The 19582-nt window shown below is 47.8% G+C and overlaps 2 protein-coding genes across 11 annotated transcripts in view; one reads left to right on the top strand and one right to left on the bottom strand.

The window, feature by feature from the left end:
• The window catches only part of SPRING1 (SREBF pathway regulator in golgi 1), a 31439-nt gene extending 23923 nt beyond the window's left edge, over positions 1-7516 (bottom strand). For 3 of the 9 annotated variants that reach the window (XR_015722324.1, XM_045776096.2, XM_045776111.2), the window contains exon 1: positions 7311-7515. Coding sequence is in view for 8 of the 9 variants with exons in the window: in XM_045776096.2 (XP_045632052.2) it covers positions 7311-7424 (114 nt within the window). In the remaining variant the exon portion in view is untranslated. Of the gene's footprint in view, positions 1-7246 lie in introns of all 9 variants that reach the window. The other 6 variants (XM_045776121.2, XM_045776064.2, XM_045776104.2 and 3 more) reach the window with 6 other exon arrangements.
• A 187-nt stretch (positions 7517-7703) lies between these two features.
• The window catches only part of RNFT2 (ring finger protein, transmembrane 2), a 66503-nt gene continuing 54624 nt past the window's right edge, over positions 7704-19582 (top strand). Inside the window, exons 1-6 of one of the 2 annotated variants that reach the window (XM_087857315.1) lie at positions 7704-7826; positions 9451-9624; positions 10135-10193; positions 14895-15088; positions 15474-15550; positions 18554-18654. In XM_087857315.1, the coding sequence (XP_087713441.1) occupies positions 9601-9624; positions 10135-10193; positions 14895-15088; positions 15474-15550; positions 18554-18654 (455 nt within the window). In that variant the 5' untranslated portion in view covers positions 7704-7826; positions 9451-9600. Of the gene's footprint in view, positions 7827-9450; positions 9625-10134; positions 10194-14609; positions 15089-15473; positions 15551-18553; positions 18655-19582 lie in introns of both variants that reach the window. The other variant, XM_045776050.2, reaches the window with a different exon arrangement.

Here is a 19582-nt window from a genome sequence, read left to right as displayed (position 1 = left end):
GGCTTTTCATATACTTTAAACATTCTACCTTTTTAATAGAATTCTGTGGCTTTTATCATTAAGAATGACCTGTCATGTGTCACCAGCAAAAGGGACTAACCTTGAAAGTTTGATGGCAAAGGACATATACCTTAAAACAATGAAACAGATCTTCATAGTTACTGAGATTTCTTTAAGAAAGCAACCTGGGAAGAGCTACTAATATATAAGATAAACATATCCACATATACTTTGGCACAGCAAACACATTTTTGAGCTTCCTCTATAGAAAGTACCAGTGTGTAAGGATGCACCAGAATGTTTACCACAGCACTGTTTATATGGTAGGAAAAACCTAGAAACCCAACAGAGAAATGACTGAACAACACAGGTATAGCTATGGCTATTAGAAAAATTCCAGATATGAATGATACGTATTTATCTCAAGCAGTTCTTAAACCTGGCTTGCACATTAAATTATGCAGCACTTTAAAACAAATTCTGATTTCTGAGCTCAGCTTTAGACTGAGTAAAAATCTGTAGAGTAAAAAACCTGGGAATCAATATTGTTAAAGCACCTGAATGATTTTAATACACAGACCACTGTGTGTGGACCACTGGATGTCCACAATATATTAAGTGAAAAAAGCAAGTTACAAAAGAATGTGCATATCATATCACACATTATGGTAACAGTTATAGTAACATACACATACAGGTTTATAAGAACCGAGATAAAAGTATGGAAAGATATACTACAGACTATTAACATGGAAGGGATAGAGGTGATTACTAACATTTTTTGTCATCTTTGGAATATTTTCATTTTTAATTTAAAATAAAAACATGATTATCATTAACAAGAAGACACTGAGGAATCTACGTGAACACTGTACTATCCTTGAAACTTTTCTTCAAATCTGTAATTCTCCCAAAATAAAAATTTTATTAAAAAAAAGCATGATTACCAACATTAAAGACAAAAATTGCCCGCAATCCCACTGCTTAAATGAAGCTTTATCAACTTTTATATATTAACTTCTAACCTTCGACCCCAGCATTTAGACTACAAATTAGGATGCCTGCATTCAGCTCTTCTTGACACTAATTGGATGGTATACCATTCAAGTACCCACCATATCTGGATAACAACATTTTCAAGGCTATATAATAATCTATCATGTTGATGTGCCGTAATTCAGTAAACACACCCTCCACAGAACATTTGACCTATCCCAAGTTTTTGTTACCATAGATAGCACTGCAATAAAAACAGAAGATTTGTTTATTCTTTTGAATGACTCATGGTAATAATTATCAGAAATAGTCCCTGCTATATAGTGCCAAATAACTTCCCTGAAGTTATATGTGCCATTTGTAGTACTACCAGCATTTACGTAACAGCGTCTACAATTTCACCACCACTGCACCGGTACCAGAGCGTGTTCTTTAATTTACTAAGTGCAAAACAGCTGCACTTAGTGACTTTAATTTCTATTCTGCCCTTCCCTTTTGTTTCATTTATAGGCAAGAACTGGCACTGGCAGAAACAGGATGGGTTATACAAAAACAACATCTGTATTCCTTGGTTGGTGCAAGAAGAGGGGCTAAGTGCAGAAAAGCCTAGGGAATATGGGACAAATCACTTAGGTGCACACTGCTTAACTACCTGTAAATTCATAGTCGTCTGCTCTGCTGGGACCGTATCAGTTAACTGCATAATCAAGCTATGTGCAAACAAAACTGAGCTTCAAATGCTGCCCTAAATTAATAGCCATAAAGACTAGTAAGCGGCTGGTCAAAGTACACTGGATCTCACAAGGTTAAAAGTACTCCTAACACTACTCTCAGACTATCCTGTTATTCTTCCCAAAAGAAAACAAGAGTTCACAGACAACTGCATCCCGGAAGGACCTTCTCCACATAACTATGCTCCGGGTCAAAAGGAAGGCAATTCTTCTGGCACTTGAACTTTTTTCAAGTTTTCAAACATGAATATCCAAGACCCTGCCAAAAACATTGGGTAATAAGAGTTGTACAATCAAAAAAGACTGTTCAAGAGATAGCGTAAGACATAGTGGCAAATGTAACGAATTAGCACACAATCGCTTTTCTTAGGGTCCAGTCTCGCCAACGCTGTAGAGAAGGGGTACCGAGGGGATTCCTTCCATGGTTTTAAACCCTTTCCAAACTGACCTACCCTATTAGGTTGTCTCAATTCTAGACCTTCATGTATATATACACACATGCATACGTGTGTGTGTGTGTGTGTGTGTGTGTGTGTGTGTGTTTCCCCCCACAAAGGTATCAAGTCCTTAGAATGCATTAAGGATATACAGACAAAGGCAGTTAGGCTCTCTATTCTCCAAGTGCCCCCAGAGCAGTCGATAAAGAAGTGTGCACAGAAATCAGTGCAATCAACCACAACAGATGTCCACACGGGGGTACAAAGAAAAGAGTGGGAACAAAAAGGAGCAAAACAAAAAAACATGAGACCTTTCTTCATAAAATATAAGGAGCTACACTTATGCTTTTATTACTAATATATGTTACCTAGCCTGATTTTAAAAGTATTTCAATAACTGCCCTATTTTCCAGGGGTTACCATTAGGGACAAATGAGATAAATGTCCCATCATCGGTGAAATTAAGGGTCACTGTTCTCCTCTACCCTGGGCAGTACTTGACAAACTCTGAAAAATATACATACCTTGGTGATCAGTAACAACAAAACAAAAACAGATTAGCAACTCTCTTATGATTTGTTATACTTCAGAAGTATCTAACTTGTACATTCAGTCTACTACAATTTACATACTTAGTTACTAGAAAGCTAAAGATGTTAATATATTTTTAAGGAGTTATGCCAAGAGCCCTGAGACTTTCAACAACTGCTCCACTTGAACATGAGGACACTTATTTATATGAGAAGACCTCTAAGGACCCTCTGACTGCAAGACTGGGATTTCTTCTGTCTCAGCTCGAACGCCCCATAGGGTTAGGGCCCACCTTGCTGCTCTGTCACCACATCGTGTGTTGTTTCCTTCCTATGGTAAATCATCATCTGAAATAATTTTGGTCACTTGCTATTTCTGCCCCCTTAATTCCCTGGCAGAATATGGGCTCTTAGAGTGTGAGACCTTATCTGCTTTGCCCCCACCCCTTGTAGCTCCACCACCTAGCAGGCCACACCTAGCACACAGCTGGGGTTCACTAAACATTTGTTGAGTAAACGTGCCCAAGTCACTTGGCACCCAATCCTCTCCCCCAATGGCACCCCCTCCATTGTCATTAATTTCTCCTGCACTCCCATCTCTACAATTTAAACTATCCCCCAAAGCATTAATTAACATGAAAACCAAAGAAAAGAGGAATTCAAAGCAACAGAGGATAATCAGCTTGTCTCCAGGCAAACAGCAGCTGCGTCTGCTCGAAGATTTCAGAGTTTCGAAGAAGCAGAGAACGGGACCATACTGAGCTTTACAACTTACCACGGCCTCTTCTCGTTTCAATCCCAGCACATACACCCCAGCCCCATATATTCCATACCATATTCCCGTCTCACAGATGAAGAAACTGAGGGTAGGCGAAATGAGGCAAACAGCTCAGGAGTGGTGGATGACTAGAACTGCAGCAGGGAGCAGGGAAGGAGGACAAATTCAAATGCACAGAGGACACCATCAGCCAGAATGGGCCCTGAGCTGTGGGTCCCAAAGACCCTTTATCTTCCTTATATGGAGAATCTCCATATGTGGGTTTATGAGGATCATATCGGAAATTTTTTTTTAAAATCTTAAAATACTTACTTTAAATAAATTATCTTTTCAACTAAAAATAAAAATGAACCTATTAAATGTTAACAGGATTTGGGTTTTTTTGTCTGTGAAAAAGTGTCCTTCAAAACAAAAAAATAAATTTGGTGAGAAATGCTTTTACATTTCTGCAATCTTTTTAATTTCTGGCTGAATGGAAGACAGCTGGATTCTCCTATCTCTGCAATTAATCTGCTGCAAAATGTGTTGTTTGGGTTGAAGCATGTGAAGAAAATCTACCTTACACAGATGTGTAGTTGGAAATGGAAGGGATATTTTAATGGCTTTTTCAAATAATTATGGATAATCTTCTTTGGTACTACATCAAAACTTGACAAGTGTAGTTTCTTAAAAGTTCATTGCAAATGGTGCAGCCACTTTGGAAAAGTCTGGCTGTTCCTCAAAAAGTTAAACATGGAGTTACCCTGTGACCCATCAATTCCACTCTTAGGACCATACCCAAGAGAAATGAAAATATATTTCCACATAAAATTTTGCACACCAATGTTCATAGCAGCATTATTTATAATACCCAGAAAATGAAAACAAGTCAAGCACCCACCAACTGATGAACGGAAAACAAAATGCAGGGGATGGAAACAATGGAATATTATCCACACATAAAAATTAAATACTAATATATGCTACAACACGGATAAACCTTGAAAACAGGTTTATCCTGGCCTCGAACTGAAAGAAGAAAGAGTCCATGTTATAGGATTCCTTTATATGAAATGTCCAAAACAGCAAATCCACAGACACAGAAAGTTGACAGTGGTTGCCAGGAGCTGATGGGCAGGGATAGAGAGGTTACAGCTGAAATGTTTCTTAGTGTTTATTAGGCTGTGGGAGGGATCCGACGCAGAGAAATCTGCCAACAGTTTTAGGCGAATCACAATCATCCCTCCCCAAACATGGTCATAGATAACAGGTTTTTTAAAAAGACACACTGTAATTTTAAAATAAATACACAAGGTGCATGAGAGTACTTAAAAGACGGTTGTAGGGAAGGTCAGAGTAGACCGCATCTGAGTCAAAACATAAAAAAGTAGTTGGAGAAGAAATGAAAAGTCATCCCAATCAAAAAGACTCCCGATTCACTTGTTTGTTCAAACCATACTTGAGTGTCCATTAAGTGCCTGGCAGTATTCTAGGGGGTGAGATTCTACGAACACAGACAAGGTTCCTGTTCTCAAGAAAATTACTGTCTAGAAGGGAGAGAGATGGAAGGCAGATAGGTTTAAGAACAAGAAATGTTCAGTTAGCGGGGCGCCTGGGTGGTGCAGTCGTTAAGCGTCTGCCTTCGGCTCAGGGCATGATCCCAGAGTTCTGGGATCGAGCCCCACATCAGGCTCCTCCGCTGGGAGCCTGCTTCTCCCTCTCCCACTCCCCCTGCTTGTGTTCCCTCTCTCACTGGCTGTCTCTCTCTCTCTGTCAAATAAATAAATAAAATCTTAAAAAAAAAAAAAAGAAAAATGTTCAGTTAGTGCTTCTTACTACAAAGAAAATAAAACAGGTCTATGGGCAAGGAACCTTAATTAAGACTGTGTGACCCAGTGTGGCCTGAGGCAGTAACAGCCTGGCCTGAAGGGAGAAAAGGACTCACCATGCAGTGATCCTGGAATGGAGTCTAGAGTTTTATCTGAGTGCAACAGAACCCCAAAGAAGAATTATACCTAGGGAAGAACTATGATTTTTTTTTCTTCCAGATTATCACCCCTATTACTGCTGGGTAGAGAACACTGTTGGACAAGAAAGGAAGCAGAAATCTGGGGCACCTGGCTGGCTCAGTCGGTTGTGTATCGGACTCCTGGTATTGGCTCAGGTCATGATCTCAGTGTCATGGGATAGAACCCCACATTGGGCTCCACACTCAGCACGCAGTCTGCTTCGGATTCTCTCTCTCCCTCTGTTCCTCCTCTCTCTCTCTCTCTCAAATAAAATAAATCTTAAAAAAAAAAAAAAAAGGAAGGAAGCAAAGACCTGCTGGTGGGCTACTGCATCAGTCTAGACAAGGTAGCTTGACCTAGTGTGACACCAGTAACTATCAGGAGAAAGAAACAAAATCAGGATACACTGTGGAGGCAATGGTTTGGATGTGGGGAATGAAAGAAGGAAGTATTTGTGGGTTGACCACCTGGTGAAGAGTAATGCCACTTAGTGAGCCTGGGAAGACTGAAGAGGAAGTGGTGGTGGTGGAGAATCAAGAGTTCTGTTTTGGCCAAGAATGAGAAGCCTATGACACATTCAAAAAGATGTCAAGTAACCAACAGGATAGAAGAAATGGGGGTTTTCTGGATAGGTCTAGGCTAAAGTTACAAATTTGGATATCAAGAGCATACAAGCTGGAATTTAAACATTGGTCCCAGAGATCACCTGGATCAGGTAGGGAAGTATGCAGAGACCTGAGTCCTGGCTCACTGTCACACTCAGAGGTCGGCCAGACAGAGAAGGAAAAACCCATGACCAAAGAAGGTGTCTGTGAGGTTGCGGAAAACACAAGTCCCAGAAGCACTTAGTTCTTGAATGTCACCAACACATCCCAGTCGATAAAAGAGGCTCACAACACTCAGCCTCTCTGTCTGCTTAAGGCAAGAGTTGGGGTAGAGTTCCCTATCTTCCCTTTATGCAGCCCCCGCACCGATCCTATTAAACTAGGGAAATCACATAGTTTCTTTTATATTCATTAATATGTTTTATTTACGAACTTGGCCCTCGAGAGTGTCAGAACAATCAGACATCAAAGCAATAGCATAAACCGGTATTGCCCCCGATACACTCCGAGGTACGCTCACCCTTTCTAAAAACCCAATCGCTCAAACCGGACTCATAAACTTCCAATGCTTTGGTCACATTTCCCACCAAACCACTCTGCCTTTTTTCCCAGAAATTCTCACACAGAAGAAAAACGAAGGGGTTGGGGAGGTGAGAGAAAATTCCATCCAACCAAATTATGCACAGAAAGGGTACCTCATGGGTCCTGCTGAGTCTCCCAGGTGAACCACTGAGCCCCCAAAGGAAACGCAGGCCAGCTACACCAGCGCTGGCCTCGCAGCTTGGCCACTTAACACCTCCGTCTCTCCGAATCTCAGTTTCCCCCTCTATAATCTGGGGACGCCCATCCCCCAGGACTGCCGGGAGGAAGAAGCAAGAAATGCACGCCCCCTCTAAGTCCTGCACCTGGCAGGTAGAAGGCACACAGGTGGCAGTAAGGGTAATAACCACAGTCAGGGGGCTACAGGCTTGGGTTCCAGTTCCACCTGTGCCCCTGGCCTAGCAGCGCCTTTTCGCCTCGGCACCAACAAAATGGGCAGGTCCCTTCGCCCGTCCTCGGTCCCGGCGCACCGGTCCCTCGGACACACTGGCAGCGCGGCTGCACAGGCGGCTCCCCCCACCCCGGGGGAAAGCTAGGCGGCCGGGAGAGCAAAGGCGGGAGGGCGGCGGGCAGCCACTGACCTGCTTGAAGGTGCTGCTGAGGAAGTAGACGAGCGAGAGCCCGAAGACCAGAGCGAGCACCCACCTCTTCCGGAGGAGCCGGCGCCACACCATGGCCGCCAGGTTCACCATGCCGGCGCGGACGCGGAGCACGGCGGCCGGGGCGCGGAGCGGGGAAAGCCCGGGGCCCGGGCGGCATGGCCCCTAGGCGGCCGGCAGCCCCATCCCTCGCGGCGGGGGCCGGCCCCGCGGCCTCCGGCCAAGCCCGCTCCCGGCAGCCACCACGCGCTGCCCCACGTGACCCCGCTCCACGCCCCGCCTCCGCGCCTCCCGCGTCACCCACCGGGCTCGCTTGGCTCCTCCCCATTGGTCCCTGAGAAGCGGTGACGTCCTATTGGCTGAATCCGGAAAAGGGGGCGGGCAATCGCGTGCGCACGTCAGGAGTAGCCGCGCCGCGGTCTTAGCGCCCGGCGAAAGCCGACTGAGAGAACCCGAGGAGAGGCCGGAAGCACTCGGAAGTCACGTGCTCCCCGGGCCTCGCGAGTGATTGGCTTGGAAGGACACGAAGGATGCCGCTGTGATTGCTGAATTGTCTGGGCAGGTAAAAAGAGAACGCGTTTTTCCTCCGGGGACAGTCCGTGTAGTCTCCTGTCCTTGCAGTCCTAGGGCGTTTTGTGCTGAACATTGCTTGCAGGAATGAGAGATGCTCGCGGCTTTGTTCCCCAAGCGCACCTGCCGGCTTCCAGTGGATGGAACGCAGGAGATGCTCTCGCGTGCATTTCGGTGCAGACCTATAACGGCCTGGGGGCGCAACTTAAAACAAAGCATGCATTGAAAAGTCTCAGGGTAATTCTTCACAGGGATGTAGTACAATGAATGGAGCAGAGGGTTAAGAGGCGTTTCATTCAGTCGTTCTGATGCATCCCACGTGCAAAATTTTATTGCAGAATTCAATGTTGGAGTAATTATGTATGGCCTGCTTCCAAGAGTGAATCTGAAGCCCCTGGAAAGCGAGCATCTGAAAGTAGACTCTTGGGCAGGTGACTTAGGAGGCTGTGTCAAATTTGGGATTTGTATTTTGGGGATGCTGTATTTTATTTTCCCCATGGATTTGCAAGTGATGGGGAACCATTGGGAGGGGCCATTAAGGTGACATTGCATGTTCTTGAAAAATATTTACATAATGAGCTTTCCTTCCTATGTGAAGATGGTGCTATTGACCCGTTTCTTAGCTGATTTTCCAAGAGAGGAGAGAGTTAGCCAGTGAATTGTCTCTAATCAGTGGTACTAGTAACACCAATGCTGTCCCTTGAAAAAGGTGGTCAGGATTAGGAAATCATTCAACAACCAAGTATGATGTCCTCAACTAAAAGATACCATCCTTGGTCCCGATACAAAAAAAAAAAAAAAAAAAATTCAAGGCTAGACCTTACTCATGGAAAGTCTACGGCTTTTATTTTTCTAGGGTGAAAGGTCAGGGAGGGAGAAAGGGATATACAAAAAAGTAACTGAGACCCCAAGATAAATATTCAGATATTTATTTGTTGGATGCAACTCTGTGCTAGGCAGTTCTGGATGCTGAGGTACCTGGGTGAGCCAGACACAGGATCCCTGCTTTTGTGGCATTTATAGGGACAGATCATAAATAAGCAAACATGTAAGTAAATAAGTTCTATTAAAGAAGATAAAACAGGACAACGTATGGTGAGTGGGGAGGATGAGATGAGAAGGCTTCTGGGAGGAGGTGACATTTGACCTGAGGGAGCCGGACAGAAGGAAAAGCATTGAAGGAACAGAGAACAGCAAGTACAAAGGCCCTGAGGCAGGAGCAAGCCGGCCTGTTTGAGAAACAAAAAGGCCAGTGTGGCTGGTGGGGAGGGGTTAAAGGAAGAGTAGAGGGAAATGAGATTGGAAACAGGTGAGGCTGCATCAGGCAGAACCTGTAGGCCACGAACAGAGTTTGGATTTTATTCTGGTTGCAATGGGAAGCCATTAGAGGGCCTCACATATTTTCTGTGTTTCCCAATCAGGACTGGTAGTTTGACAATAGGACAAAATTCGTTAGGATAACATTCTCAGGAGTCCTAAAGAGGGATCAGTGAGAGGCTAACCAGAGGAAGGGAGCAGACAGAACCATACGCTTAGAGCTACCCATGATGCCCTAAGACATTCTCAAGTTCAAGCCATCCCACAGACTGTTCCCTTAAGTGTTCTGTTCCCTCCAGGGTTTGGAGTCTGGTAAGCTCTGGTGACCTGTGTATCCTTCTGGAGGAAGAGAAGGGAGAGGCCTGCTTTCTCTGGACTCTAGCAGTCACAACCCCATCAGAGCCCTGAAGGCCCGCCTCAGGCGTCATCAACATGGAGTTCTGAAGTCCATGTGGCTCCTCACGGTGAACCAGGTGACATGTCTCCATGAGAATTCACATCCTTATGACCACCGTATAAAATGTGAGGGCTGGAAGGTAGCTTCGGGTTTTGGCCACACCACACCCTCAGCCCCCCAATTTAACAGATGGGGAATCTGAGGCCACAGAGAGGTTGCTGATTTGTCCAAGGTCACACAGCACGTTAGGAGCAGCATCAGTGCCAAAGCCATGTCTCATACTCCCATCCTCCAGCACCTCCTTGCTCCACATTTCACTGCTGCCTCTCATAGGGGGACTTCTTCCTCCGCCTCTGGGTCTCAACATCCTCATCTGCAGAACGGGGCGATAACACTTTCCTCCCTGGGATTGAAAGTTGAATTAAGGGTTGGATGACCTAACAGATGCAAGCAGGGTTTGCAGAATGTCAGAGAGCTCTGGGGATGCGAGGTAGGAGTAGTAATACTTGTTTACAGTTGCCTTGGCAATCCGACCGGCGATGGGAATGTTCAGAGACTCTGGCTCATGCCATGTGTTGCCTTTCAGGTCTTAAGGAAAATGCAGAGGCGCCACAGCAGTAACACGGATAACGGTCCACCTGAAAGGTAGGTGGGCCCTCCCCGGGTTTCGTTCTGTCTGGAGGCTCTGGGCTTCAGGTGTTCGGGGCAATCCAAATCCCGTGAATAATACCTGCCTTTCGGGGTTACCTGTGAGATGAGCAAAGAAGATCCGGTGGGAAACTGCTTTGCCCAGTGATGCCATATACTTCTCAATACAGCAGCTTGCTGTTGCTTTCGGGTAATTCCCACAGCCTGTGGGACAGGCGATCCACTCAACTCATTGCATCAGTGATCGTTTCCACAGATTTTAACTTACAGAGGTGAGTGAGTGAGGACACAGAGAGGCTAACGGCATTGAGAGAAGAGTTTTGTCCTTACGTTTCCCAAGAGAGTGGGGCACGCCTTACCAGGAAGGGCCACACGGGGAAGCACCACTGTCAGTCAGGAGGCAGAAAGAAACAAAGGGTAAGCTCAGGCCACAGCTTTTATTAGTAGATGCCAAACAGACAAATAGAAAAATCTCAGAAAACACAGGGCATACACTCCTGAGCTGGCATTACTGTCTAGTGAAGTCCAGGAGAGTACACAGCATGGAGATGCGTTCTCATGTTGTGACATTCCAGCTGTGCTGCAGGTGGAGCAGGCAGGTGAGCTTCTCACACCCCATTCTGGGTCCCCTGCAAGCCCAAGGCTGACGACGAGGTCACAGTGCATCTACCAGTCAAGACTGAGTTTTGCGTCAGCCCTGCCTGTTCTACAAGGAAGAGCACTGGCCTTAAGTCAGATGACCCTTAGCCAAAACCCCAGCTTAGCCATTTCCGGCTTGCAGTGCCTTTGGCGAGTGACCCCACCCCTGGACCTCAGTTTCTCCCCCCAATAAAATCCAGATAATAAAACTCAGGGCTGTTGATGAATGAGCGAATGAGCATGAAAAGGCACAAATACAGCATGTGGTGTATAACAAGCATGCCTCTTGGAGCTTCTCTAGCCTCCGAAGACAGAATTGCTCTCTGCTCTCGAGTGAACCGTGAGGTCTTTGGGGGCAGAGACCGCAGCAGAAAAATAATGGCCGCCGTGTATGGCGTGCTTACCCTGTGCCACCACCACATTAGCCTGATGAGGCCAGGACTATTTTTACCACTCTTTTTACAGTTGAGGAAACTGAGGCTCAGAGAAAGAAAGTAAGTTACTTGAAGTCACACAGCCAGGAAGCAGCAGACTGAGATTCAGGCCCCAGCCCATCGCCCCCCCCCCATGGCCACCCATTGTCCATATTTTGTGTCACCACATTATGACCGTGTCCTATCTGGGTGGATCCACTTCTCCTCCTGGGCTGCCTCACATTCTAGCCCTGAAATGGTTAAGTTGGAAACACAGCCTCGGTCCTCCAAGGAATATTCTTTCCTATTTAAGCTGAAATCTCAGCTGGATACCGAAGAGGGGCCCAGGGAAGGGAGGACATCTATAAAAAGCCCCTTGGTGGGTTGAGTCTTCCCTGGTTGTTCTAGAGGCCCCCTGAGTCCAGTAAACTCCATGCTGGTGAGCTCAGGGGGCCAGGAAGGCTTTCCAGGGCCCAATGGCAGAGAGAGGCTGGCCCCTATGTGGGTCAGTGTGGGCACCTGCCAGGACTCCTGCTTTCTGAGCTCAGTTTCTTGAAGTGCAGAAAAAGCTCATGGCCCCTTGAGGTTCATAGCCATGGTGTCTGTTGTTATTGTTGTTAATATTATTTTTATTGTTATCCCAAGCCCAAGGGAATAAGACCATACATCTCCTGGGTTTGGGGAGCCAGCAGGGATAGGCAGTGGGGTGGGAGAGTGGGTAGCCATCTCTAGGCTTCCTTCCTTGCACCAGGTTTATGATTCTCAGGTTAAGTTTATGGAGCTAGAGAAGCCAACCCCAAGATTTCTCCAGGCCAGCATTTCTCCTGCTGGGTTTCACAAGTATCCTGTAAGATGGTAATAGATTTCCCACAGAATAAAAGAATCCCATGGTCAAATGAGGTTGGGAAACACTAAGTTTCAACAAAATTGTTTTTTTCTTTAGTTGCAGGCCTTCTCAGAGCTTTTAGTATGTTCATTCATTCATTCTTTCAAATAGTATTTATTGACCATGCTGTGTGTGTCCGGTGCATTGTGCTGGGCAGGAAAGAGACAGCAAGAACAAACAATCATGATCTTCGATCTCTTGGAGCAGGGCCCACCCTAAAGTGCTGTTCTCAGTGCTGACTGAACATTAGAATCACCTAGAGGGCTCTCACGAACTAGAGATGTCGAGGCCCACCGCCAAAGATTTTGATTCAGTTGGTTAACACTGGCTCTTAGGCACCCGTATTTTTCAGAAGCTCCCCTGAGTGATTATAATGTGCCGCCAGGGTTGAGAGCCAGAGGTAGGCAGTGAAATGACACTTGGGATCAATCCCGTGCAGTGGGTTAGGGTACAGTGAAAACAAGAAGCAAGGACACTGTCACTGTCTGGGAGGTAGGAAGGGCACCACCAAGCAAGAGAGATCTTAGCTACAATCTGATGGATGAGCATAGGAGAACCAGGTGGGATGGGTTGGGGCTGGGACGACATCCCAGTGTCTATGCAAAGGCCTTGCAGTAGGAAGCCCTTGGGTAGTGAGAACAAGGCACATGATGACATTGGAGTTTGGGGCCAGAGCATCTAGGGCATCTGACAGTTTTGTCTCTCTGATCTTTATCCATAAAATGGGAATGATGTTCGTCCCTAGGGATAGTGTTTATCTGAGTCTGCAGGAGGGAGTTTAGAAAGGGAAGCCCTTTTAGTGGGACAGTGAAATAATCAAATATGCATTTTTTAAAAATGCATCCTGGTCTCCCAAGTGGACAGTAGATTATAGAGTCTCGTGTGATGTGCCTGGTGAAAGCTAGCACACATTTACTGAGTACCTACTGTGTGCCCCGGGTTGTGGGGTCCACAGAGGATGACTGGAACTCAGCTCTCACATTCAGTAAGGCCGTGGCAAATTTTAAGTACCATAGGGGTCTGGGAGGTGCCTTGGGGGAAGAGAGGGGAGGGAGGCTCTTTCCTCCTCCCCCTGTCACCTGCCCACCTAGCAAACCAGCTCCACTTGTCTCCGCTCTGCAGACTGAGTTTCCACATCATGCTCCCATTTGAAAAGCCCAAGAGAGATGACCTCCAGACCTCCAGGGCATGGTGCTCATGGCAAAGTGTACCCCGTTCGGGGCTCTCCATTCTTGTAGGAGTAACTCTAGGCTCTCTGCTTCTCCCGCAATGGCTGTCAAAGAGCCACAGAATCCTTTGCCAGATGCGGGTACAGGAGGCCGTGCTCAGAACTAGAGAAGGCAGTTGGCCCTGGAGGTCTCTCCAGAGGGATTAGAGGTCATCGTTCCCATGTATTGAGCCCCTATTCTGTGCTGGGTACATCGCAAAGACTGTTCTAAATTCGATCCCATAGAAGTTCTATGTATGAATGGTGTTTCTACAGGTGAGAAAAGTGAGTGCAGGGTTGCTAAGGCCCCTCCCTAGTAAGCGTAGAGCTGGGGTTTGAACGTGGACTCTTCTGGGGAGTCTTCTTGACATTACTATCTGCTGCCCTCCAAATACCAGCTGTGGCCAAGGCTGGGCCCTCTTGGAAACTGGGAGTCATTGAAGATTCCAGGCCCAGAGGAATATGGGGTTCCTGAGGCTTTTCCTGGAATCGTCAAATCATAGAATCAAACTGCTGGCTTCTCAGTAGAGTAGAGTGGTGAAGAAAGCAGGCTCCGGAGTTAGCTGAATCTCTCCCACTCGGTCCCTTACCGGTTATATGACTCAGGATGTGTTACTTTCTCTGTGCCTCAGTGTCTTGATCTGTAAGATGGGGGTAATATGAGGACCGAACTCCCAGGGTTGATAGTAGGGTGTCATGATTTAATCAATGGGAAGCCCTTAGAAAAGTATCTGGCTCACGGTAAATTTTCCATGAAAATTATGATCCTATTGCTAGTACTATCTGTCTCTGTTTGCTGGGGCTTCTATGACGAGATACCGTATGCTGAGTGGCTTAAATGTTAGCGATTTATTGTGTTTCTGTTCTGGAGGCTGGAAGTCCAAGATCAAGGTGAGGACAGGGTCGGTTTCTTCTGAAACCTTTCTCCCTGGCTTGTGGATGGCCTCCTGCTTTTCCTGCCTCCTCACATGGCCTTCCCTCTGTGTGTGTCGTGTCCTAATCCCCTCTTATAAAGACACTAGTCATATTGGATTAATACCCACCCTAATGGCTTCATTTTAAGTTAATCACCCACTGCCAAGACCCCATCTTCAAATATAGTCACTTTTCTGAGGTCCCGGAGTTAGGGCTTCAACATAGGAATTGGGGGGGGGGGGACAATTCAGCCTGCAACAATATTGTACTGTTATTTGCCCCCCATCCTCCACTGGGGTGCTGTCTTTCTCTCCCCCTGACTTGGTGGGGCTCTCTTTTCCCTCCCGGCCCAGAAATCGCAGCCAAGCGCTCAGCTCTGAGGCGAGCGTGGATGAAGGCGGTGTCTTTGAGAGTCTGAAGGCAGAGTCGGCCTCCCCACCTGCGCTCTTCTCCGGTCTCCCTGGCCTCCCAGCAGGCAGCCTGCCCGCCACCCCGTTCCCATCCAGCCTGGTGCTGGGGGCGTCAGCTGGAGGCGGGGACGTGTTCATCCAGATGCCCGCGTCCAGGGAGGAGGGCGGGGGCCGGGGCGAAGGGGGCGCCTACCACCACCGCCAGCCCCACCACCACTTCCACCACAGCGGCCACCGTGGGAACGCATTGCTGCAGCACGTGGGTGGGGACCATCGGGCCCACTCGGACGAGGGGGGAGACGAGCAGCCGGGGACGCCGGCCCCTGCCCTGTCCGAGCTGAAGGCTGTGGTCTGCTGGCTCCAGAAAGGCCTGCCCTTCATCCTGATCCTCCTGGCTAAAGTGTGCTTCCAGCACAAGCTCGGTGAGTCCGGGGTGGGGGTCACAGGTGTGGCAGCCTGGGGCTTTACCTGCTGGGTCGGGGGCCCTTCATCCCAAGTGCCAGGGCAGGGTTGGAGAGGCCTTTGTGGTACCCAGTGCTTAAGAGTATGGGATTCCGAGTCAGACCTCAGTCGCAGTCCTGGTCGGCCAGCTGTGTGACCTGGGACAAGTCACTCACCTTCTCTGAGCCTGTGTCGTCCTCTGTCGAGCGGGGATTGTCATTTGTCCTGTAGAAACTTCCTCTGCTGCTTGGTTGGCATGAAGGAAGAGAGGGGAGTGACTTTTTAGTGTTGCTCACGGTGCCCCGTAGGCTAGGGCCAGGCCCGAGGAGTCTGAGTGGGTGGTGGCAGACCTCTTCTGTCCCACAGGCATTGCCGTGTGCATCGGGATGGCCAGCACCTTTGCCTACGCCAACTCCACACTGCGAGAACAGGTCTCTCTGAAGGTGAGTCACCTGGCGAATTGGCCTAGGCGCCTGTCACACAGGACCACAAACAGTACGGGCTTACTCCCTGATAGTTCTGTGGATCAGAAGTCTACAGTAGGTCTCTCCAGGTGAAGATCGGCTGCCAACATGATTGTTCTTTTGGGAGGGTTCAGAGGAGATTCCCTTGCCTTGCCTTTCCCAGGTTCCAGAGGTTACCCACATATTTGGCTCATGGCCTCTTGCCTCCTCCTCTGAGCCCGCAACATCACACCTCTGTGCCCATCTGTCTGTCAGTAGTCCCATCTCCTTGGGACTCTCCCCGCTGTCTCCTGTTCCACGTTTAGGAAGTCGTGATTACGTTGGGCCCAGCTGGAAAATCCAGGAGTCTTCCCCCATCTCAAGGTTAGCTGATCAGCCATCTAAATTCTGCTAGCATAGCCACAGGTGACAGGGACTGGGATGGGGACGTCTCGGGGAGGCCACTCTTCTGCCTGCCACCCCTGGGCAGATCCCTGTAAGTGCCATCCTTCTCCCACACCCTCCCAACAGCAGCGTCTCCTGCACGTGCAGACAGCACCCTTATCTGCCTGACTGCTGTCATGGTTGTAGCCATCCCACTAGCACTACTGGTTCACGAGTTTCACCATCCAGCGTCACCACCACCATCCCGATTTCCCATCAGACCTCCGTGCGTGCTAACCATGCCGGGCAAAAGCTGGGCAGACGGCACAGCTCATCTTGCAGATTTCTCTCAGTGGCCCAGGAGGGAGGCAGAATCATTCTTACTTCATTTTCCCAATGAGGAAACGGTGGCTCAGACACACTAAGAGCCTTGTGTATGAGGTCTCACAGTCCGTGAAAGTGGTCGTGTCGGGCTTTTAACCCTGGGCCTTGGGCCCACAGGCTGTGCTCACCCCAGGTTGAAATCCCAGCTCCTCCAGCCACCTGCACACAGGCCCTAGGATAGGTTACCTTGGTGATCTCAGTCTCCAGTACCTCCCTGGAAAATGAACCATTCACACTGACTTCATACACGCAAAGAAGGGGTCAAATGAGATAATGCTTAGGAAGCATTTAGCACAGGGCCTGGCGTATAGGAAACATTTAATTGAGCTGCTTTTAACAAGCCTATGCCTTCTACTGTGCATGTGATCCCCTAACAGCCACCATCCTCTCTGACCCTCTCTCTGTCGTTCTCTGGTGCTTTCTTAAAAGCATCTGGGCCTCTGTGAGGCACAGAAGGCAGGTCAGTCTCCGTTTGGCACGTGAGCACATTGACGTTCAGAGCTGGGCATGAACCAGAGGTTCTTCTTGACCCCTAGTCTCATCTTCTTCATGCAAACTCCTTTCTGCTGTTATTAGAACAGCAGGTTGAACACCACCATAGCAGGACGCTTTGGGGGGCTCTCTCTCAAATGCAGTAACATCCAAATGGTGCCTTGGCTTAAATTTTAGGGATCAAAGGATACCTGTATCCGTGGATAGGTGCTCTAGGTAGGGATCTTTGAACCCTATGAAGACACAGCTGACGTGTTGCCTGTCTATACACATTTTCTGTGAAAGAGATCCTGCATGACCCTTAGTAAGTTTAGAAATATCAGCTTACTGCTAGAGAACTCTCCGCTTTGTCCTTCAGAGTTTGGCTTCTCAGGGCATTGCTAATTCTCTCTTTGTATGTCACCTTTGGTTTGGATTTACAGGGGGATTAAACTGGAATCCATTATTTATTGGCGTAAGAAGGGCTGCTGAGTAGATTATTCACATTGATAAGAGCAGTTGGTTGGTTGGAGGTGGTTTCTAGGGTCATTAACCTTGACCGCTCCTGGAATAATGGGTGGATGGAGATGCATTTATTTTGTCTACTCTATGGAAATGTGCTCTGTAACCATGCGTGGGGCACTGAGCTGTGTCTGGAGACAATGGAACATTTACCAAAACCGCAGGGAAGGTTACACTGAGAAAGTTATGACCTCATCTTATTCCAGCAATGCAGCTGCCCTGATCCAGGAAAAGATGAGCTTTTGGGAATCAGCAGCACAGGGGTCTGTGTGTCTCCCAGACTACACAGGCAGGAGCACACCCTGCCCCGCGCCTCCTCTAGAAACTCCCTGGGATGGCTCTCAGGCTGAGAAGCTGCTGGGAAACAGGAAACCAAGAAGGTTTTCCAGTTTTGCTTCCTGGGGACTAATCAGAAATGAGGCTGGAGAAAGAAATAGAGATGGTTTGGGGAAAGACTTTGTTGGCCATATGCATGAGCTTGAATTGAACCCTATAACCAGGTTGAACAGTCAGGCCAGGATAGTAGCCCCACGGTCCAGGCTAGAAAAAGGGAGAGCAGAATTCGCCAACCCGTAGATCTGAATTAACTGCTGGGTTGTAAAGTCTGAATCCTAGATCCTGCCATTTAGTGGATACGAAAAATGAGCCCATACCAGACTGAAAGTTTACATTTATGAATTTTCCTTCATCCTTAGCAAAACTCGCATTTTCAAATGAGGGCACTGAGGCTTAATACAAGTGCTGTTGAGCAAAAGCTGCTTCCCCGCTCTATGCATCTGGTCCTTACAGGAAATGCACACCAACATTGACTGCATGTAGACACCGTTCTAAGCATTTCCTGTACATTGATTCTCACAACTCTGTAATGGAGTCATAGTATGTACCCATTTTACAGATGAGGAGAGGGAAACACAGAGAGTTTTAGTAACTTGCCCAGCCCTGCGGTTGCAGATCAAGGATTTGAACCCAGGCCGTCCAGCTCCAGAATCCATGCTAACCGTAGAGCCTTTCTGCTTTTTCATTTAGCAGGTTCCACATTTCTGTCACCTTCTCTGGGACCACCCCTTGGGTTCCAGTGGGATGGGAAGATGCCAGTGCCTGTCCCTTCACCATCAGTCCCTGCTTCTTCCAAACCTTTGAGAAAGGGAAAAGTGGCCACTTGTCAGAGAACTTTCTGGAATGTTTTGCAATGTGCACCTCTGGCATTGCGGCATCTCTGCAAATCTCTTGCTTTGTTTCCAGGAGAAGAGGTCGGTGCTGGTCATCTTATGGATCTTGGCCTTTCTGGCTGGGAACACCCTGTATGTGCTCTATACGTTCAGTTCCCAACAGCTGTACAACAGGTGAGCCGGGGGGGGGGGGGGTCTGACCCCTGGCAGGAAAGTGGGGGGTACTTTGCTGGGCTTGGGACACACAGCTCCTTCACTTGCGAACAATGCATTGGCTCTGTGTCATGTAAGTTTTCGATTCCACCCTCTTGTATACATGTGTGCTGGAGCAGAACTCTCTAGTAGAAATACACTGCAAGCCACATGTGTGACTTACATTCCATAGTGGGTAGGTGGGAGAGGGTTGGCCAGCGAGGGCCTGTAGGACTAGGCTGAAACTCCAGCCAAGCTTCCAAATCATGTGTGTCGCTTTTAAAAATGGACTTTGAGGAATGGGCAGTTTCTCCACTTTCTGGGACCACTCCATAAAAGCAATCTGGGGAGTTCATTCTAAAGCATCAGCACACATCACACACACTGCATTACTGTCTGGCCCAGGATATCAAGGTCCTGGTGGGTGGAGGATGGAGGAGGTAGCGTTTCCCAGAAACTTGGATGAGTTTCCAGCTCATGCCATTCTCTGGGTATGATCACATTCACAGGCTCAGACGTCTGTGCCCCCATCGACCCAGAGCTGAGTCCAACTGGCAGCACAGAAAGAGAGAGAGAAGCTTAGAAAAGCAACACAGTTGAGCCCCCTTCCGTAATAATGTCAATGGTCTAGAGTGTGTTTATAAGTGATACCCATAACCATTATCTCATTTTACCCTCCCAGTGACCCGGCAGGGTATTGCTGGCCCCATTTCACAGGTGCGGAAACTGCGGCTTCATGAAGCTTTTCCTAATGAGTCTTAGTCCTTAACAGTGAGATCGAATCTTCCTAAGACTTGAAATCTGATGACTACCATCGTTCCATTGACCAGCTTTATGCCTTTGGCAAATAATGGAAACTCCTTTTTCCAGTTTCCTCATTTGGGGAACCAGGACCAGATTATTCTTGCCT

The sequence above is a fragment of the Ursus americanus genome, chromosome 30 (assembly GCF_024610735.1).
Source record: "Ursus americanus isolate L20-20 chromosome 30, mUrsAme1.1.p, whole genome shotgun sequence".
In the NCBI taxonomy this organism is placed as follows: domain Eukaryota; kingdom Metazoa; phylum Chordata; class Mammalia; order Carnivora; family Ursidae; genus Ursus; species Ursus americanus.
Note: the sequence above shows the minus strand (reverse complement) of the source record. Positions and strands in the feature narration are given on the sequence as shown.